The sequence below is a fragment of the Chlorocebus sabaeus genome, chromosome 12 (assembly GCF_047675955.1).
Source record: "Chlorocebus sabaeus isolate Y175 chromosome 12, mChlSab1.0.hap1, whole genome shotgun sequence".
Taxonomy (NCBI): domain Eukaryota; kingdom Metazoa; phylum Chordata; class Mammalia; order Primates; family Cercopithecidae; genus Chlorocebus; species Chlorocebus sabaeus.
Genome location: NC_132915.1, coordinates 1389737 through 1413362, shown reverse-complemented (window position 1 = coordinate 1413362; position 23626 = coordinate 1389737). Strand labels below are relative to the sequence as shown.

At 35.6% G+C, this 23626-nt stretch overlaps 1 protein-coding gene across 10 annotated transcripts in view; it reads right to left on the bottom strand.

Annotated features, from left to right (window-relative positions):
* ERCC6L2 (ERCC excision repair 6 like 2) overlaps window positions 1-23626 on the bottom strand; it is a 175716-nt gene that overhangs the window by 148208 nt on the left and 3882 nt on the right. For 9 of the 10 annotated variants that reach the window (XR_012094714.1, XM_037998707.2, XM_037998708.2 and 6 more), the window contains exons 2-3: window positions 22975-23399; window positions 6416-6538 (exon numbers count right to left, since the gene is read on the bottom strand). Coding sequence is in view for 9 of the 10 variants with exons in the window: in XM_037998707.2 (XP_037854635.2) it covers window positions 6416-6538; window positions 22975-23399 (548 nt within the window). In the remaining variant the exon portion in view is untranslated. Of the gene's footprint in view, window positions 1-6415; window positions 6539-22974; window positions 23402-23626 lie in introns of those variants that run through there. The other variant, XM_037998704.2, reaches the window with a different exon arrangement.

The window sequence follows — 23626 nt, the reverse complement described above, 5'->3', positions numbered from 1 at the left end:
TCAATTGGTGAATGAATGAATACATGAAACCACACGTGTCGATGCTAAGTTAGGAATAACAACATATGTTCAGAGGACAGTGACAGATTACAACAGAGTTGAAACAAAGGTTCCGCACGGGAAGAAATGCGATATCAAAATGAAAAATAAATTATACCTTTACAGAAAAATTACAGAACGTAAAATTGGGATTCTTTGCAGAAAACTCAAAGTTCTAAAAAAAAAAAAAAGTCTCGTATTTATTGCTACAATCTTAACTCTCTCAGAAATACCCAACATAGTTTATACCCTATTGTGTGCATAGCTGATCATTTTTTCCTTCAGTATACAGAGGTTATTTAATATACAGAAATTTCAGTTTAGAATCCACTAGTCAGGGGCCCTTCCAAGTCCTTTGTATAAAAACAGCATAAGTTTTGATAGAATATCAAATTTTGGCATTAACTATATTCACTATGTTGGGTATTTTTGAGAGAGATAAGATTGGAGAGATAAATACAAAAATTTTTTTGTTTAGAACTTTGAGTTTTCTAGCAAAGATTCCAATTTTACATTCTGTAATTTTTCTGTAAAGGTATAATTTATTTTTCATTTTGATGTCACACTTATTCCCATGTGGAACCTCGGTTTCAAGTTTACTGTCACTGTCCTCTGAACATACATTGTTATTCCTAACTTAGCATCGACACGTGTGGTTTCATTTATTAATTAATTCATCAACTGAACACCTTCTATTTTCTAAGTACCACATGAAGTACTAAAGTTTGGCATTATGCCAAAACTTGATAGTCTATCAAAACAGAAAGTTACAAACCAGATCAATAAATATCAACTCTTGCAATTAAAAAAGAGAAGTAAATAAGAAATATAAGAATGGAAGTCACAAGCAAAGTTAACTATAAATTCAACACAATATCAACTAATATATATCAATAGGTTTTGAGGAGAAATTGGAGAAAATTTATTTTTCATAAGTTGAGAAAACTTGAGGAGAAACTACCAAATAATAACTTATATTATAAAGCTAAAATAACTAAAACTGTTTAGCACTGGAAGAGAAATGAACAATAATTAGGACAGAACAATATGTCTAGAAATAGAAATGAGTTTAATTTTACACAAAAGTGGCCCTTCAAATCACTGTGGAAAAGCGAACTTATTCAACAAATGACATTAAGATAACTGGCTAACCACCTGAGAAAAATAAAATTGGATTACTAGACACCTACAGCAAAATAAATTCTAGCTGAAACAAAGATATAAAGGTATAAAATGAAATCTCACATATTATAAAGAAACTATGAGTGAATGTACTTATAATTTTAGAGTACAAAAGGTTTTTCTAGGCAAACATAAAACCCAGAAACTATAAAGACCAATACCTGTAACTACCTAAACATTTGTAAAAAATCAATACACAATTCAAAGCTGACTCTATATGACAAAGAAATATTTTCAAAACATATAATGAGCAAAAAATTAGATTCCAGGATATATCGTTAAGGACTATTAATCAAAGACTATGATTAAAAACCAATTAGATTTAAAAATAGCTTTTAAGTATCTGAAACGCTACAGCTTCACTCATAAAGAAATGTAAATCAAAGCAAGATAAAAATTTTAAATCTTGCAGATAGTCATAAATTTATGTTTGCTAATACCTAGTGCAAATAAAAAGGTGGAAACAGACATTCTTATACACCACTGGTGGGGATAAGGGGTAATTTAACTCCAGTTATCGAAAAGTAATCCCCTAAATCCAGCTCTACTATCCAATTCCAGTACTAAGAATTTACCTTAGTTATTGTTGCAAAAGTTGTCAAGATATATGCATAAGGATGCTCACAGGAGCATCAAGTGCAACATAATTCTCTTGGTACATATGAAGAACTAAAAAAATAGTGTATAGTAAATAAAATAATTATAAAATATTTTTGTTTGTCATTGAAATTGTTTCTGATGCTCGTATTATGATTGCTACAAAAATCCTCCTCTTTTGTATTAATTATGAATTTTACTTAGCATCTCTAAAGCTTCATCATGCAAGATAATATTTTATAATAAATTTACTATGATTCATAAAAACTGAATTTCAATCAAAACTTAGCCCACATCTAAAGAGCCATTCCAAAAATCAATGTTTAAAATGTAGAGCTTCTGTCTTTTCCTTTAAGAATTTATTCTTGGCACAAAACATTCATGCATTCTTAGATGATTTATTCACATTTGAAAAGTTTTTAAATGTATATGAGATGGATCGTATCACACACACATACCTTAGACCCACCACTCCTCAATTTGTAACACTCAGTTCATTAAAGGGCTTTCTTCAACAAGCTTCACCATTAATTTTTCAGAATTCAATTGTAATTCTGGCATTAGCATAATAAATACAAAAGAACTGATTTCTTCTCCATTTCATAAACCGTCTTTTTAAAACGTACATCGTTTTAAATGAACCAATACAAATTTATCTTTCAAAACTTTCAAAGTTACAATTTTTGTTTGTATTTACTTCTGGGAAATACTGTGGAATGTCACTGGTGATTCCATTAAAAACTCTAAATTCCAGTTCAAATGACTAACTCAACACATGTTTGTGTTGATGACAATGAAACAAAAGAACAAACCTAATAAATCCATAATAGTGGTAGAATGCCTGTAAGGGCAGCACCAGCAGCTCAGAACAGCGCAGGAGCAGATGAGAACGGCACACCTGAAGAACTGAGCAACCCATCCTACACCTCCGAAAGCGAAAACTCTCCCTGCCCTCCCCCACTAAAATCTTTACTTTTCCTAGAAGGAACCTAAAAAACAACGATAAGCAAAACAAAACTCAACAAAACAGCTAAGGCAGTTGGAAAGACTGAGTCAAGAAAAAAAATGGCCAAGTAATTTTAAGAAGGAAAAGTTACACCAGTCATCAAAGAAACTGATTCTAGCATCAGTATGCAACTTTCCCTGCATAAAGCACTGTATATATTTTTCTAAAGCAAAATTTATTTGGAAGAATTCTACAGTGAGTGTTAGGGTTCATGGAAATTTCCGAATTTCATCAATTAAAAAAGTCCTTAATACTTCCAAACAATTTTAAAAAAAAAATCCTTTCCAAGGAAAAAAGTTGGGTTGACATTGAACTCTCATCTGCAACACGGAGTGACAGAAGATAATAAAATGAGTTTTGTCATTATAAAAGAAAATTTTGAACTTAAAATTCTATAGGCAGATAAGCCTATGGACAATCAAGTGTGAGAGCAATATACAAACACATAAAATTTACCGAAGAATTTTTTTCTTTTTCTGAGACAGAGTCCCACTCTGTCACCCAAGCGGGAGTGCAGTGGCGCAGTCATGGCTCACTGCAGCCTCAACCTCCTGAGCTCAAGTGATCCTCCTACCTCAGCCCCCTGAGTAGCTGGGACTACAGGCACCAACCACCACACCTGGCTGCTGAAGAATTAACGGACGACATTAAGCAAAAGTTGGTATGAACACAAAGAGACATAAACTGAAAGTCATAACAAGAAAATTTAACATATTTATTTCCAGATCCAAATGCTCAGACAAAAAGAAAATAACACTATTAAACATTTTAACAATGCAATTAACAAACATGATTAAATAGAAATATATAAAACCATGTGACCATGGTCACAAAGAATGCACAATGTAAGCAACATTTTAAAACAACAGAGACTACACCATGCACAACACCAAAGCATAAAAACTGATCCATGGATGTAATCACAAATAAAAAAAATCAAGGCTGTTATCTGATGCAACAAAACTGGAAATTGTCAAAAAGGGTTCAGCCCTCCTATCATCCTGTGCCCCAACAATAGCTATTCACTTCGAAATTTTAAAACTTCTCTTTTAAATAGTACTTGGGTAAAAGAGAATAAAAATTGGGGCCACAGATAATTTAGAAAAGACTAATGAAAAGACTACATGTTAAAAACTATAGAACACAGCCAAAGGAGTACTGAAAGGAACTTTTTTCTGAGACAGGGTCTTCTCTGTTGCCCAGGCTGCAGTGCAGTGGCATGGTCACGGCTCACTGCAGCCTAGAACTCCCGGGCTCATGAGAGTCCCTCACCTCAGCCTCCCCAGTAGCTGTGACCACAGGCACACACTACCACAACTGGCTGTTTTATTTTTTTTATTTTCTGTAAAGACAGAGTCTCCTTATGGTGCTCAGGCTGGTCTCAAACTCCTGGCCGATCCTCCCGCGTCAGCCTCCCAAAGTGCTGGGATTACAGGTGTGAGTAACCATGCCTGGCCCAAAGGAACACTTATAGTTTTAAGGTAATTTATTAGAATACAAAAAGACTGAAAATAAATAAATTAAGAAATCAACTGAAGAAGGTAAATAGCGATGTACATTATAGCAAGGAATTTACAGTTATTCCTCCATATCTGTGGGTTTCATAACAGTGGATTCAATTAACTACAAACTGAAATACTAAAAAATTCCATCAGCACTAAACATGTACACAGACCTTGTCATTATTTCCTAAACAAAACAACATAAAAGCTATTTATGTAGACTTTACATTGCACTAAGTAAACTGCAGATGATTTAAAGTATATGGGACGATAATAGGCCATATGTAAATACACTATTTTATATCAAGGACTTGAGAATCCACATATTTTGGTACCCAAGAGAGGTCCTGGAACCAATCCCACATGGACACCAAGAGACAACTGTATATGTACGTGTGTGTGTGTGTGTGTGTGTGTGTGTGAGATATGATACACCACATATGCATACATACACACACACACACATATATATAGAGGAAGAAAAAGAAAGGTAGAAGAGGAATTTGAGTCAACTGAGGTAACTATTACAAGCATATTTTACCACATTATCAAATGAGTATCTTTGTTAACTTTATTTTCTTTCATTCTTGTTCTTTTTTTGTTTTTTTTGAGACAGGGGTCTCACTTTATTGCCCTGGCTGGAGTGCAGTGGTGCAAACATGGCTCACTGCAGCCTCAACCTCCCCAGGCTCAGGTGATCCTCCCACTTCAGCCTCTGAAGTACCTGGGACTACTGGCACACACCACCACACCTAGCTAATTTTCTGTATTTTTAGTAGGAAAGATGTTTTGACATGTTGCCCAAGCTGGTCTTTAACTCCTGGGCTCAAGCAATTCCCCTTCCTTGGCCTCCCAAAGTACTGGGATTACAGGCATGAACCACTGTGCCTGGCCCATTCTTGTTCTATAATATTTTAAATATCTTTAAGTATTTTAATATATTTAAAATATTACTTTTCCCTCTTTTGCTCTCTCTCCTGTCTGCTGTCACAGTGGCATGAAAGATATATAAAGGCTCTGTAGTGACATTGAGAACCAGAGAACAACTGAATTCAGAGCTAAAAACAGTACTTGAGCTATTGAATACTTAAAATACATTAAGTACCATTATTATCTTCAGGATCACATTGAATCTGATACTCAGGATGCATTTATGCTATTGAAAAACTAAGAGAATTTAAAATGACAACAATTATAATATCTTGAGCCAGTAGTTCTGAAAAGTTTGCGTTGAAATGGTCTTTATGATAGACAAGAGTAAACTTGGACTTCTCAGCAATCTTGTATTTAACACTTGTATGAACGAGTCTGTTTTAAAACTTATGGTAAGTAGTTCATTACCAAATATGATAAAAGATTTCATAAAATCACCTCATTTTTATTCTTATCTGGTTTCCTGGAGGCTGAGGATAGTATTTTTTAAAAGACATGTAAGTATAATATACTCTTTTATATTTCATTGCTTATTAGAAATCTTTTTTGTAAGAATCATATATAATATATTTATAAGCATACATTTATGAAGGAGAAAACTGAAGGATGGGTATGAATAGCATTCACAGACATAAGGGCAGAGACAAATAAGCACAGACTAGTCTTTCTGATTCCAACTTTCCTGTATTGGTAGAACTTATTTCATATTTTTTGGATGCAATTAGTCAGCTAGACAACTTGAAATAAGGTCATGAAGCACTTTTGTTACCAATATCTGTAACTATCACCTTTACATTCTTACAAAAATAAAAAACAATATAACGAAGGTTTCAATTAACTTTACATATACATTCATGGAAGTTTAACAAATCAACCTAAGTAAATTATGTAAATCCAGCCAAGCAACAGATTAAAACCCCAAAGCAAACCCAAGCTGAAATTCCATTTTGCCATTATGATAGTCAATCAAATTTAACTTGGGAATAAAATTGGTAATCTTTCAAAAATTAGAACTATAAAACAAATATTTTAATGACATCTTTAAATTCTTAGGTTTTAAAATTTATACTAATACATTTTAATGTGTGATACTTAAATATTTCTATGTGCTTTTGTAATACCAGCATCATGAGTCGAAAATGTCTAGAGATTTTACCTTTTTTGCTGTAGAAGAAGGGGGTTCCTTTTTCATACTTCTTAGTAAAAACTCTGGCATGTTATTTTCAATATCCTCACGAGTTCCCTTTTTATGCAAAACTGCAGCCAGAAATGAAATAACCTGGAGAAAAAAGGCTTTTTCAATCACTGTGTATAATGTATCATGACGTACAAAATTTCACTGCTTACATGACTATTCAATTAGTGACAAAGTATGTACAAAGAGATCTGTTGGGGGAAAATAGAACATGAAATATTAGTACAGATTTTCTTTAATTCTAATAACAAACAGTATTTTTCACACTTGTAAACAAACAAACAAAAATCTCACATTACCCTCTTTTCATGATAACTTCTACCTACCCAATGAACTCTTTCTTAATTCCATCACTTGAGACACTACCTTCTTATTTGTTTCTAAGCATGGAAACTATATCTTCATATCCTCTATTAGAATAAACTGTATACATTCTTGTTTCCATGTAGAAAATAAACTCCTTAAGGGGGATAATATTTGGCCCATAAATTCGTACATTTCTATTTATCTAATAAATATATGTGAAATGGCAAAATGTTATTTTAAGATAGACTAATTCATTAATATATAACATTTTGAATAACAGCTCATCTCCAAAAATCAAGTGAGAAAAACAGACAGAAAAAAGGAACCATAACCTCACATAATAAAGAGCAAGAAATATTGAATTGATTAGACTTTGAATCAAATGTTGGCTCTGATTGCTTGGCTGCTCTATGAACTTGGACAAGGTAGTTAACCTCTCTGAATAATATCTGTAAAAATGGCAAAAAATAATTTTGGCAGGGTTGTTTTAAAGATTGGGAAGAAAGGTATATGAGGTATCCATATGGAAGAAAATAACTGATCATTACCTCACAAAAATAAATTATGTAAGAAGAAAAACTATATAAAACAAAAAACTATGCGAGAATCAGAAAAATTATAGAAAAAAGTATACTTAACAAGGGTGTGGATACCTAGTCTGAATCCCAAATGATAGAAGAAAATAAGTGATACAGGAGAAGTATCTGAAGAAATAAAAGCTGAAAACTTAACTGATTTTTAAAAAATCAAGCCACAGATTCAAAATCTTCCTCTAAGAACCAAAACCAAAACAAAATGAAAACCAAAAACAAACTAACAAAAAACCACAAGCAGGTGCTTCACTGAAACAACTTGAGACAGAAAAATGTTTTTTAAAAGCAGCCAGAAAAAACAACAACAGATCACCTACAAAAAAGCAACAACCGGTCTGGCCACGGTGGCTCACACATGTCATCCCAGCACTTCGGGAGGCCAAGGCGGGCGGATCATTTGAGCCCAGGAATTCGAGACCAGCCTGGGCAACATGACAAAACCCCATCTCTACAAAATTACAAAAATTGGCTGGGCACAGGGTGGCTTGTGCTTATATCACTAGCTACTTGGAAAGCTGAAGTAGGAGGATTGCTCGAGCCCAGGAGAATGAGGCTGCAGTGAGCCGTGACAGCACCACTGTACTCCAGCCTGGGCCAACAGCAAGACCCTGTCTCAAAAAAAAAAAAACCAAAAACAAAAACAAACAAACAAACAAACAAATAGACAAGTAGCTGACCTTGCAGGAAAAAGAATGGAAGGTACTACAGAATATTTTCAAAGTGATAATAAAAGCAACCTATATTTTTATACCTACGGATGATATTCAAGAATGAAGGGTAAAGATTTTCAGACAACCAGAAAGTGAGCCAATTCGTCACCAAAAGAGCCACACTAAAGAAACCATCTAAAGAATGTTTTCAGGTTCAAGGAAAATGACTCTAGATAGAAGATCGGTGACACAGGGAAAAATTAAGAGCAACAAAATGGTAAATATATACAAAATATATACGTATATTGATTGACATTATGAAACAATAAAACAAGTTTTGTTGAAATCAGCAGATTAAAAGCTATGACAACAAATGTATATTAGTCGGAAGGAGCACAAGTGTCGTTGTAATATTCTGAGTCACTATGCTGGAGGGAGGAAATTAAAGTTCTAATTTATGTTAGAGTATGATAAATCAATAGTATCTATTGTAATCTCTAGGGTAACCATTAATAGAACAAAAGAATGTGTACCTAATAAAAGGGGATAATAAAGTTATAGGAAACAATCTGTCCAAAAGGACACAAAAAAAGTGGGAAAAACGTGACATGGAATAAATAAAAAGCAAACAGTAAAATACTAAGTTTAAATCCAAATATATTAGAAAGCACATTATATGGAAATGGACTAAACAGTCTAAACAAAAGATAAAGACTGTCCAAATAAAATATATTTCTTTGCCATTTACAAGAAAAACTTCCAAAAAAAAAAGAGATAAAGTTCTAATTAGAAAATAAAAATGACAGACTATGTAAACAAAAATCAAAAAATTGATACAGCTATATTCATATCAGACAAAGATGCTGAGGCAAAAAAACCATTATGAAATTAAAGAGGCACACTTTAACTTAATATTGATAATAAAATTAGTTCACTTGGAAATTTTAAGAAGTCTAAATTTATCAATAAAGAAAAATTTACTGAAATAAAAGTAGACAAATCTACAAGCACAATGGTAGATTTTAAAATAACTCAGCAAGAACAAACAAAATAATCAGTAAAGATATAGAAGACTTTAATAACGATTGTCAGCCTTGACCTAGTAAACATTTGCTAGAACACTGCACACTACTGCAAAGCAGTTTCAGTTCAAGTACCCACGAAATAGTTACCAAAGTTGACATATGGGGCCCGGTGCAGTGGCTCACACCTGTAATCCCAGCACTTTGGGAGGCCGAGGCGGGCGCATCACCTGAGGTTAGGAGTTCGAAACCAGCCTGGCTAACATGGTGAAACCCCATTTCTACTAAAAATACAAAAAAATAGCTGGGCATGGTGGCGCGTGCCTGTAATCCCAGCTACCCAGAAGGCTCAGGCAGAAGAATCACTTGAACCCAGGCGGAGGTTGCGGTGAGCCAAGATCGTGCCACTGAACTCCAGTTCGGGCAACAAGAGTGAAACTCTGTCTCAAAAAAAAAAAAAGGTTGACGTATGCCAGGCCACAGAAGTCTCAATACATTTCAATAGACAGAAACCATACAGAATATGTTTTTTGATCACAATACAAGAAACTAGAAATAACAAAAATATAAGAAGAAAATCTCCAAATGTTTGGACAGTAAGGAACAGAGTTCAAAGAACTCACAATATAAATTATAAAATATTTGAATTAAATAATGAGTAACAATACGTGTTGAATTTGTAGAATACGGCTAAAGCTGTACCTTAGGGACTTAAATGAATATTACAGACAGTCCCCAACTTATTATGATAGCTCAACTTGCAATTTTTCAATTTACAGTGGTGTAAAAGTAATACGTATTCAGTAGAACTGTAAATCAAGTACCCATACAATCATTGTTTTTCACTTTTAGTAAAATATTCAATAAACGATATGAGATTCAACACTTCGGTACGAAATAGGCATTGTGTTAGATGATTTCGCCCAACTACATGCTAATGTTAAGTGTTCTGAGCATATTTAAGGTAGGACAGGCTAAGCTATAGCATATATTTATGGGGATATAACCCCACTGTAAGTCAAGGAGCATCTGTATTAGGAAAGAAGAGGGACTATTAATCAGTTATCAAAGAATCTATCTCAAAAACTTAAGAAAATAACAGAAAATTGAACACAGAAAGCAGAGATTACTAAAAAATACAATGAAAATGATCAACAATGCCAAATGATCATCCTTTGAAAGAATTTTTTAAATAAACTCCTGGCAAAATTGATAAAGATAATAGAGAAGAGAAAAGGCAAACAAAAAATATGTATAGCACATAATAATGCTTTGCCAATAAATGTAAACATTTACAGGAAATGTAGAAACAGAACTTATCAAAAACCGACACAAGAAAAGGAAATCTACATACTCATAAAATCATGACATAAACCTGAATATGTAATTATAAACCTTCTACAAAGAAAAGTTTAGGGCCAGATAGTTTCACCAACCAATTCTACCTAATGCTTAAGAAAAATGTAATGCTAATCTATAGCAGACCCTTTCAGGGTTTAGAAAAAGGGGAAAATATTCTCACCTCGTTTTATGAGTTCGGCATAACTTTGATAAGAAAATCTGACAAGAACATTATAATACAGGAAATTTACAAGCCAGTTTCTCTTACTCATATAGAAGCCGAACTCTTAAACAAAATGTTAGGACACAGAACACAGAAATTTAAAAAAGGAAATAATATATACCAAAACCAAACTGGCTATATTCTGCAAATATAAGTTTGGTTTAACCTTTGAAATTTAGGTATTAGGTAGTTATCAGCTAGGTATCTTAGGCATTACACGTAGCATTCCTAACTTAGGTTCCTTAAAATGAGAATAGAATGACCTATTACAAGAAACATATTTTACCAGAAGCAGTACATTATTAGGCACACTGCAAAAAGTTGAGAATGTATATTTTATCACTAGAGGAACCACTAAAAATAAAAAGCAAAGAAGTATAGATAAAAAGTCAATAGAAAAATTAACATCAAATTCTAAAAAATATCGTATCAACCCAAAAGAGGGCAGGAAAGAAGAACAGAAAACAGGTTGTTCAAACTGTTCAAATCAGACTGTTTCTGAATGAACAGACAGCAAATGTTATATCCAAATCCAAACATAAGAACTACATTAAATGTAAATGAACTAAATATTCCAATTAAGTATCAGAGATTGTCAGAATGAATAAAAGAGCTGTCTACAAGGGACATTTCATAGTAAAAAAAAACAGTCAATTCATAAGGAAGATATAACCACCACAAAGGTTTGTGACCCTGTAACACAGCTTCAAAATATATGAAGATAAAACTGGCAGATTAAAAGAAATAGACAAATCTAGCTGGGTACAGTGGTTCACACGTGGAATCCCAGCACTTTGGGAGGCCTAGGTGGGTGGATCACTTGAGGTCAGGAGTTCAAGCCCGGCCTGGTCAACATGGTGAAACCCTGCTTCTACTAAAAAATACAAAAATTAGCCAGGTGTGGTGGCACACGCCTATAATCCCAGCTACCTGGGAGGCTGAGGCATGAGAATCACTTGAAGAGGAGGCAGAGGTTGCTGTGAGCTGAGATCACCACGGTGCTCCAGCCTGGGCGACGGAGCAAGACCTTGTTTCAAAAGAAAAAAAAAAAAAAGATTTATACACTTCACCCAGAAACTTGACTTTCAGGAATGTATCCTACACAGAAATACTCTTAGGATTCTATTCTATAGATATTCACCATTTGCCATTTCCTAAAATAGGCAACAACCCCAAAATCTTTCTCCCTAGGTCCCTAGAGGAATGGTGGTTACAGAACATATCACCTATAGTATGTGGTAATGTATTAATTAATGAATGAGGACAATCCTTACGTACCAACATAAAAAGATCTCCAAGATCCATGTTTAAATGAAAAAAAGCAAGGAGCAGAATAACATATGGAAATAATAGTCCTATTTTTAAAATTTATTTACACATACATTAAAATTATAACTTGTTCAACCAAATAAAAAAACAGACTGGATTTCATAAAACTTAACTTTTGTGCATCGAAGTAAAATAACAAGAAAATAAAAGACAACTACAGAATGGGAGGAAATATTTGCAAATCACGTATCTGATGAGGGATTAGTATCTAAAATATATAAAGAATTCTTACAACTCAACAATAAAGAAGACAATGAAATTAAAAAACAGGCAAAAGACTGAACTACATATTTCTTTCTCTAAAGATATACAAAGGGCCAAAAAAGCACACGAAAAGATGTTCAACATCACTGGCCATTACAGAAATGCAAATCAAAACTGTAATGAAATACCACTTCACACATAGTAGGATGGCTATAATCAAGAAAACCAAAAAATAACAAGTGCTGGCAATGATGCAGAGGCACAGGAAACCTGGACAATTGTTGGTAGGAATGTAAAATGTTTTAGCCATTGTGGAAAACAGTATTGCAGTTCCTCGATGAAAAAAAGAAACACTGAATTACCATAAACCCAGTAATTCCAATTCTAGGAATACATACAAGAGAAATGTTTGTACACAAATGTTTACAGAAGCATTATTCATAATAACTAAAAGTGGGAACAACCCAGAAACTAGAAAGAGGGGGGAGTTGCACAACATTCTGAATGCATTAAATGCACTCAATTAATCATTTTAAACAATGAATTAATGTTGTGTGGATTTAACCTCAATTTAAAAATTACAGCTTGCATTTTTATCTGAATGCATTTGTGTATTATGGTGTAATCAGAATTATTTTTATTCTTGAAAAAAATTACAAAGTATGTATGTAAAGTGTCAAGTCAGTAAATATCAATGATTCAATAAACAAGAGCTTTTTGTTTTTTTGGTTTTTTTGGAGATGCAGTTTCACTCTCGTTGCCTAGGCTGGAGAGCACCGCAGCCTCCACCTCCCAGGTGCAAGTGATTCTCCTGACTCAGCCTCCTGAGTTAGCTGGGATTACAAGCGTATGCCACCAAGCCTGGCTAATTTTGTATTTTTAGTAGAGACAGGGTTTCTCCATGTTGGTCAGGCTGGCCTTGAACTCCCAACCTCTGGTGATCCACCCACCTCAGCCTCCCAAAGTGCTGGGATTACTGGCAAACAGTAGCTATTTTTAATCCCAGCACTTTGGGAGGCAGAGGCGGGCAAGCTCAGGAGTTTAAGGCCAGCCTGGGCAGCATGGTGAAATCCCACCTCTACAAAAAATACAAAAATTACCCAGGCCTGGTAGTGCGCATCTGTAGTTCCAGCTACTCGGGAGACTGAGGTGGGAGGATCACTTGAGCCCAGGAGGTCAAGGCTGCAGTGAGCCAAGATTGCACCACTGCACTCCAGCCTGGGCAAAAGAGTGAGACATTGTCTGAAAAATCAGAAACACATTAGCTGTTTTTCTGGCACCATCCTTAAGGTAAGGAGGCTTTGTTCCTTGCATATGGTCTTGCATATAATACACAAAGTAGCTTTTGCAAATCATGTTGTCTAAAATATTATTAAAAAATGACAAATAGGATGGTTAAAAGTTGTCCTAAGTTTTAAAATATTCTAACAAAATTTGCATTTCAATTTGCAGGACTTATCCCAAAGACTTTGGTGTCTGACCAACCAGCTTCATACTAGCTATGTGACATTGGGCAACTTACATAACCTTTCTATAAATGTCAATATTTTCACCAATTAAATAGAGGCAAGCATACTTAATTAACACGAATGTTTAACAGAGAATGTTTATCATAGAGCCTGGCAAATATAGACAATGTAAGTTATAACCACAGAACCATACTGTTACCCAATTCAACTTAAAATTCACTAATGCATTCAATAAAAATATATTTATTACCTACTAAATACCAAGATGCTGGAATAGTCTAGAGGAAAGGCTATTTCCAAATGCTGGAACAGTCTAGATGAAAGAGTATTTCTATCATTCAGTAGTATGAAACCAAGCTGATTTGGGGTGGCAGGGAAGAGGGAAGTAGATGTGCTGAAGGAGCATGGTTGAGAACAAAGTAGACAGATGAATAGAAAATCATCAGTTACTGAAGAATCCAGTGAGAGATTAAGGTGAGCGAACTGACTGATGTAGAACATAAATCAAAAGAAAGAGAAAGGCTGCTCCACAAATGACTGGCTTTAGGCATTGGACTAGCTTTTGTTACCACCACCTAAGTAAAAGATCTTTGACGCATGTCCACAATTTTCATTTTATCAATATTTTTAAACTTATGTTTTCTATTAAAAATAATCTAAGATTAGAACTTACTGAATTCCTTCATGGTGTAAATAAGCATAACATTTTGGGTTCTGACTACCTTTTGGAATATAATTTAACACTGATCACAGAAAATGTATAATTAAAAGTATAGATAATTGGCATATTGACAGGAAAGGGGCATGAAAAAACTTTTTAGGTAATGGAACTGTCCTATCTTTTGATCAGCATATTAGTTACACAGACAGACACGTTTGTCGAAGCTCATTGAGCAGAACGCCTGAGATCTGTGCATTTTACTGTTTAATTAAGTGTACCTTAATTAAATAAAGATTAATTTGTCTTTATTTTGATAGATGCACTCTTTTTAATTTTAGGTAACTGGTCTTCAAAGGCTACTGAAAAGGCAAAAGAGATACCTATTAGATACCGTAACAATTTAAATGAGGTAATGTAAGATCTAATCCACTGATTTGCTCGTAACTCACCTACGGATTGTTTCATTATAGGAAAATTATATTCCTAATTGTACAAAGTCATAATTCAATTTGTTCATCTATCCAAGGTGATATACAATCTTAATTCTGACTTCATTTGTCATATTCTCTAAAACAAAGATATGTGAAATGTATCTTATATTTAAGAATCTCAGATCTCTGGAAGATGTTTCATAGGTGGTGACTAAATTTATAAACTCTAATTATAGATTAGCTTTACTTAATTCACTAAATCCACGAATGATTTTTTAAAATCTTTGTATCTCATTTAAATCATCTATGCTACCTCTTAACACTACTCATCCACCCACTCCCAAAAAACTTAAGCTGAAATAATAAACTTTAGTTGAGAATACAAACTAACTGGAGAAGCTAGCTAAAACCACTAATAAACTCTTAGCTATATATTAATTATATTAATTAAAATATACTAATAGGTATTATGGTAATGCTAGCAGTAATGAGTCAATATACAAAAGACAGTTAGGGAAGGATGTGAAGAACAGCACAGGTGTATTTAATGGACCAGGACTATAAATGGCACTCATCACTTCTACCCTTATTTCTGCTGGTGGAACCCAGTCACCAGCTCCACTGACATGCAATGAGACTTGGGAAATGCAGTCTCTGTCAGCTAGCCCCAACTCTAAGAAGGCAAAGGAAATATGTATTTTGGGTGGAGATCTAGCCATCTTATCACACTATAGTGGTCCAGCAGAGGTCTATCAAAATATTAATTCACAGAAGACTAAAGACAAATTTACAATGAAGGTTTTGTAACTTATCTGCAAAGAAAAAGCCAGAACATGTTTTATTGTGGAATAGTTCTAAAATTGCTTATAGATGAAAAGAACAAAAACAAATATTTAAATCAGTCACCTCTAAAATAGTGAAAGGCCAAAAATTGCATTTCAGAAATGAAATACCACTCTGGGAAAGCTTTCTGTTTTTACATGCATTCCTTTCTAAATTCTGTCGGCCAACAGTTTCACAAGTCATCTTTACTCACACAGTCAGCTCACGACATACAGAGTCAATCTGAGGCTGGGGAAAAGGGCAACAAACCTTCCCTTAGACCAGAACAGAAGAAGGCATAGCAAAAACTATTTCCTATAGGACAAAAAGAAAGAAAAAAAAAAAATCTACTACCTTATTTGTCAACTCCCTGGGAGATAAAAAGGTACAGAGAGAGTGGTTCAGAACCACACTTCAAAAGTACGATTTTTGCTTGCTTTGAAAAAACAAAACAAAACACAAAGTACTGTTTTGAAATGGGGTCTCTCTCACTTATCTTTACAAAGCTCTCTCCTAAAATCAGAACTACATGCCAAAACAAGGAACACAATTTTATCTTTGAAATACTGGTACCTTTTTGTTTCTGCTAAAAAGGGCTCAGGGATCTGGAGGCTAATTAACCTTCCACATTGGATATTATAGCATTTTCTCAATGAATGAAAATAAAGACATTATTCTCCTTCTCTTTACTACTATATTCCTGAGTGAATAACTTGACTTGAGATCCCAAGAACCTTCATATTTTAGTGTAGTTTTGAAACTACTGAAGATCTTATTATCCAAAAAAGGTACTAAAAATAACCTAAGAAAGCTTTAATTATCAGCAATCCCATTTCTCTCAAGAGTGAGGTTTACATCTTTTTAATACGACAGCCTTCAGTAATGACATTTTCAACAGTGTAATATCTAATAATATAGAAACAAAAATTCAAAGAATGTGTTCACGCTTTGCAAAATTCTATCTCTGCTGCTCAAAAGGTACTATTACCTTCTTTGCATAGCGGATGAGAAAATAAATATGGTAAGACATATTACTGCATCTGCTTAATAGCAGTCCTTAAGACTTTGGTGTCTGTAAAAACTAATTACCACATTACGATTAAAAACTACATTATTTTGATTCAATGAATTTGAGCTCTTCTCTTTTGTGATACACCTTTCAAATAGTATATTAGAGCTACGCCTTCAGCAAAAAACAAAATTCATTAAAACTCAATTCAAAACTCATAGTTTGGTGGGTTTCCAAAAGCAAAGTATGAAAACACCAACCTCCCTGTGGAGTCTTCTTTGACACCCCCAGGCAGGCTTGTTTCTCCCTCCAACCCACTTACCAGACTGGATCACGACTCTTGGCCTCATTTCCTTTTGTGGACTCTGTAAGGCAAGTGTATCAGTCAGGGTTCTCCAGAGGGAGAGAACTAATGGAATAGAGATACACGGGAAGTTTATTAAGTGTTACCTCACACGATCACAAAGTACCACAATAGCCCGTCTGCAGGCTGAAGAGCAAGGACAGTCAGTCCGAGTTCCAAAACGGAAGAACTCGAGTCCAAGGCAGGAAGCATCCAGCACGGGAGAAAGATGCAGGCTGGGAGGCTAGGCCGATCTCTTTTCACATTTTTCTGCCTGCCACTTTCTAGCCACGCTGGAAGCTGGCTAGATTGTGCCCACCAGATTAAGGGTGGGTCTGTCTTTCCCAGCCCACTGACTCAAATGTTCATTTCTTTTGGCTCACCCTCACAGACACACCCAAGATCAATACTTTGGATCCTTCAATCCAATCAAGTTGACACTCAGTATTAACCATCGCAGTAGGTATCATATGCATTTATATTAGGCTCTTCAGTGCCAATCACAGCACCTGGCCCAGACTGAGTACTTATTAAATGTCAACCAACTGAACGAATGGTTAAAAATTGAATAAAAGGCTTTTAATTAACTGTATTATTAAGCCAAAAGATGAAGGCAGTAAATGATAGAAGCGGAAAAAATAAAGAGTTCCGGAACAGAAATGAAAATGGTTACTTCTGTGCCTGACCCTAGATAGTGAAGTCATTCCTGTGCCTGTTTTATGTACTAAGTTAAAAAGCTGAACAAAATTGTCTCTAACATCATTTCCATTTCTAAAAGAATTTTTTTAAACAATGAAATGGTCATAATCCTACGTATAACTATTCATACAGAGGCCAGGCACAGTACTTCCTGCCTATAATCCCAGCACTTTGAGAGGTCAAGGCAGGCGGATCACTTGAGCTCAGGAGTTCAAGACCAGCCTGGGCAACATGGCAAAACCCCATCTCTACCAAAAATACAAAAAATTAGACGAGCGTGGTGGTGTCTGACTATGGCCCCAGCTACTTGGGAGGCTGAGGTGGGAGGATCGCTTGAGCCCCAGAGGTGGAGGTTGCAGTGAGCCGAGATCTCACCACTGCACTCCACCCTGAATGACAGAGACCCCCACTTCAAAAAACAAAAAAAGAAAAAAAGATTCACATAGACTAAACATCCCTTAACCAATGTTTACTGAACTCACCAGATAATCAAAGTTTTCTCTCCCCTCTGAAAAACATACCGTCTGAGCAAAGGCTCTCAAACTTGAGTGGGCCTTGGAATTAACTGAAGCATTTGTTAAAACACAGATTGCCATCCTCTCCTACTACCCAAGAGTTCACAATCCAGTACGTCTGCAGTGAGACCCCAGAATTTACAGTCCTAACAAGCTCCCAGGTGACACTAATGCTGCTGACCCAAACACCCCCTTTAGAGAACCACTATTTCACGGTACGCACCCGCTCACCTCTTTTCCTATCACCGAGCTGTCTGATGAACAAAGGTCAGGTTCCCAAACCTGTATACTCCAGTTGAAATTGTTTATTGTACTTACACTAGCTGATTGTCACGCATATGTACAAAAGGGATTCATTTTCAAGTTACCTGTTGAATTCAATGTGAAAATTCTGTGAAATATTGGGAGACAGTCACAAAAATCTTGGATTTTGTATTCAAAGTTCCTCCCAAGTATCTTTAATTTTTCAGTCCCACTAGAAGTAAAAATAGTAGGTGATGAACTGCATGGTGTCAAACATATCAAGGGCACAATGGACATGAGGAAATCTGGGAGTGATAGACATGTCCCTCTTCTTGGTTGTGATGATCTTTTCTTGGACGCATGTATGTGGGATAAAATATATTAATGTCTGCTACTTCAAAATGCAACAAAAGGTGGATGGATATTACAAAACCATGTATAATGAAATATTAACAGAATCTAGGTGGTGAGAATATGGCGTTTCATTGTACCATTCTTTTAACTCTTTTGTATTTTAGAAAACTGTCAGAAGATATTCGGGTAAAATTAGTTTATAACCTTTGACCAAAAAAAATCTGCTTATAAGATAGTAGTTATTATGTGACTCCATTTTTTGCTTATGTATGTTTGTGTGTTTACAGAAGTATATGTATGTATATGGGCATATCATTACGTATGTTGCATATTCATCTGTGCCCTCTTCACCAGATCTGTCCTTCCAATTCACTTAAAAATACTCAAGTCTTTCCTATCCCCAAACAATACAAAACAAACAAAAAAGAAACCCCCTCAAATTCTCATCCCTCTCTTCAGCTACTACTAGGTCACTTTTATTCCCTTTCAAAGCCATTTATTAAAGAGGTAAATACACGTTCTGTGTCCATGTCTTCACCTACTCCGTTATGGCTTGTCTGAAAGCTCCAGCAAAATGGCTCTTGCTCAGCATACCAATGCTTTCTACGTCACTAGAACAAACGGACATTTTTCAATTCTCATCCCTGCAGAATGCAAAATATTAAATTCACCTACTTTTAAATTTGAAATGAGGGAAGGAAACTTTATTTGGTATGTAAAACAAGCTTAAAAAAAAGACTTCAATTTCATATCATGGCCAAATTAGAATATGAAAAGGAGGAAACTTAAGGGATGAAATCAAGAAAAAGGAAAAAAAAAGAAGATAAAACTATAGCTCAAAGAATAAATGTCAATGGCCTATTTTCATTACCAATTAATTTTACTACATTTTGAAATCTTAGCACAGTAATCATTCACATTTCTTCAACTGGCTTAGTCATACCTATAGAAGCTTTTATCTATCTATAGAAGCTCTATCTTAAATGGGTCTTTTAAATGGGTCTTTCAAACCACGTATCTATGTAGAAATTATTCCCTGAGTTATAACAACAATAACCAGAGAACTAGGTCCCTAAGCATCAGACAAATCCGGCTGAGTATCAAAATTAGTGCAGAAACCACTTCCTAATCTTCAGATGGGCTCCCTCAAAGACTTGCACAGCACACCGACAGCATGTACCACGGCATCTCCAAGTCCTTCAATGATTACAGTGTGTCAGGTGACACAAAATTCTGCAGTAAAATCAGCTCCTTTAAATACACTCCTATGAACTACAAAATAAATTTCTTTGTAACATGGGCCTCAGAGATGAAAGACAGTCTTCAAATTTGAGACTAAAATGTGCACAAGAATTTGAATTCGAATTGTATTTAAGTTGCAGGATGGTGGTTCCGAAACAGATCACTTTTTGTATGTAGTACCCTCATGCTTCTTTTTTTTTTTGAGACAGAGTCTTGCTTTTTTGCCAGGCTGGAGTGCAGTGGCACAGTCTTGGCTCACTACAACCTCTGCCTCCCAGGTTCAAGTGATTCTCCTGCCTTGGCCTCCCAAGTAGCTGGGATTACAGGCATGCACCACCACGCTGGCTAATTTTTGTATTTTTAGTAGAGATGGGGTTTCACCATGTTGGCCAGGATGGTCTCAATCTCTTGACCTTGTGATTCGCCCGCCTCAGCCTCCCAAAGTGCTGGGATTATAGGCATGAGCCACCAAACCCAGTCTCATGTTTCTTATTTTGAAGTTGAACATGCATCGGCTAATCAAAGAATTGTGGTAACAAACATTCTACCACAGGCAAAAACAGTAAAAGTGTATGTGAAAATAGTTACAGCAGGGCTTTAATTAATTTATTTATTTATTTTCCTCTAGTACTCATCTGTAACCTTGGTCACAGATGCTGTTACTGAAATACCACGGGTTCGGTCTAAGACCTGCTACTCACCATACAGACAGCCAATCACTGAGACAACACATATTGCCAACAAAAAATGCTTTAATCAGGCACTGTAGCCAAGGATCAGTCTCAAATCCACATCCCTGACCAAAATTAGGAGTTTTTACAGCAGGGAACAAACGTAACAATGTATGGGAAAACAGGAACTTGGGAGGGCTAAGGAAGTAATCTGATGAATGAGAGGCCTGGTGTCTCACTGTCTGGACTCTATGATCTGGTGAGTTTCAGTTCTTTGATACTGTTTGAGAGGCCTGGGGGTCCTTTCCTGAGGAAGGAACTCAGATGAAACAAATACAAGTTTAAAGCTTGAGGACCAGAAGGGTCAATTTCTATGTTTATCCAAAAACAAACAAACAAACAAACAAAAAAACTGTCTGTGGGACTGTTGGGTCAGTTTCAATAGCAGTTTCTTGAAGGTTCCTTTCTTTATTCTTGCTGTCTATCCTCCACCTACAAGCCGGTGTGCTAAATGATTGTGGAATAAATGAAAAGCAAATTCATTTATTCCACAAACAATCATTTAGGACATCCAATGTGCAGGTCTAAACTATTCCAGGCTTGAAGGAACATAGAGTAGGGTTAATGGTAATATGATTATTGAAAGACTTTATTTTAGCCTAGCTTTTCACACCAGACCTTTACACACAGTAGCATTATTTGGCTATTTTTTTTCTTTTATTTTTCCTTATTCCATCAATGGTGTCTGAAATTTGGCTATTTATAAAGGTTAAATTTAGTTTTTCACTTACCTTTGAGTTCCAATAACTAATGGAGGTAATATGAAGAAGAAAATAGGTTAAACTCAATTATAAGAAAGGAAGCAGAATAACTTAATCACAAACTAGGCACACATTCCTGAAAATCTAAAGTGATTGTTTAGTATAAAATCTAGATTCAGGCCAGGCGCAGTGGCTCACACCTGTAATTCCAGCATTTTGGGAGGCCGAGGCAGGCGGATCACGAGGTCAGGAGATCGAGACCATTCTGACTAACACAGTGAAACCCCGCCTCTACTAAAAATACAAAAAATTAGCCGGGCGTGATGGCGGGTGCCTGTAGTCCCAGCTACTTGGGAGACCGAGGCAGGAGAATGGCGTGAACCCGGGAGGCGGAGCTTGCAGTGACCCGAGATCGCGCCACTGCACTCCAGCCTGGGCGACAGGGCGAGATTTCGTATCCAAAGAAAAAAAATCTAGATTCAAAACTCTGTTCTTTTTGGATCACAAACCTCTTTGAAAATCTAACGAAAGCTAAAGACCCTGTAGTAGGCAGCTTCTGACAGGACTTCCAATAATACCCACTTCTTTGTATTCCCAGTTCTATTTAATCTCCTTCCCTTGAGTTCTGGCTGGACCTAGCAACTTGCTTCTAATAAAGAGAATACGACAAAAGTGAGGGATGTCTCTTCCGTTATTACATCACCAAAGACCATGACTTCTGTCTTACTAGTGCTATCTCTTGCCCTCCAACTTGTTCTCCTTTTTTGAAGCAAGCTACCTTGTGTGAGATGCTCCATGAAGAGACCCACGTGGCAAGGAAGCAACGGAGGCCTCCAGCCAATAGCTCACAAGAAACTGAGGCCAAGAACCCAACAAGGAACTGAATCCTGCCAACAAACAGGTGGGCTAGGAAGACAATCTTCCCCAGTCAACTTGAGATGCCTCCCTGTGAGAGGCAAAGCTGGAGGACCAGGCTAGGCAGCAGCTGGATTCCCGACCCACAGAAACTGTGAGACAATACATGAATATTGTTTTAAGCTGTCAAATGTTGGCATAATTTGTTATACAGAAACAGATAACTACAACAAATCGCCTCTTCAGGAACGTATGTGTGTGTACAAATTCTAGTACACATTTTAGGGAATCTGGAAGTCTCTCTAAAGTTCGCAAACAGAACTCCTAGTGACCCAGGGATTCCAGATTAAGAAACTTCTAACATGATAAACTTCAAACAATACGCACAAAAGGCCTATAGGAACAATTTAACCATGCTATGAGGCCTAACAAACATTAGAATGCTTTTCTTCCATAAAGTATTAAGAAAGTTAAATGACTTCCAATATACTGATATCTTAGTACCAGTATTATCAAAGGTAAAATCAAACCAAGTGGTACCAAAACATTATTTTTGAATACAATATTTCATAGGTACTGAAGAATGGTAAAATAACTGAGACACTGTCCTCAACTTTGAGGACTTCACTATCTAGTTGGTGAGACAAACACAAACATACGCACACACAAAATAGCTACCATAACAGCAGTAAAAATAGAGATTTACAGATAGTATCTGCTCATGTACACAGTAAAGTGACTACTGAATTTTAATTATAACATAATTAAAATAAATACCTGTACTGTTTTTCCAAGTCCCATGTCATCACCAAGAATGCACCCTCTTCCATGGATGTAGTGTCCATAAAGAAACTGGGCTCCTTCTCTTTGGTAGTCTCTCAAATACCTATTGATGGTATAAGGAATAGAGTCTCCATCGTCAGATAATTTAAAAGCAACAGAAGATGATGGAAATTTTCGGTTTGGGAAATAAGGTTTTTCCAAATCTTCATCATCAAATATAAGATTCCTAGGGCAATCTTTAACAAATTTTACTTCTTGAAGCTGTTTAAGAGGTATTTTCCTTTCTTGAAAATCTGAATATAAGACAACTGCAAATGACTTGCCATTTTCATCCACTGTGACAGATTTTATGCTTGCTTCACGAAGTTTTCCACTATCTGGAGAAGGGGCAAGACATCTTTCCCCTGGATGCCATATGTCTGCAATAATAAAGAAAATAAAGTTTCCAAAGCTAGCTTATAAAGTAGCACCTCATTTATCCACAGCTATGAGAAAAAACACGTACCTCACATAAATGCCTTTTCCAAAAAACTGGAACAAGATAAATTATAACATGTATAGATATTTTTCTAAAATGTATTTTCAGATATTCTCCTATAATAAACAGAATAAAGGGTACATACTTTATTTCCAGTGGCTCCTATCC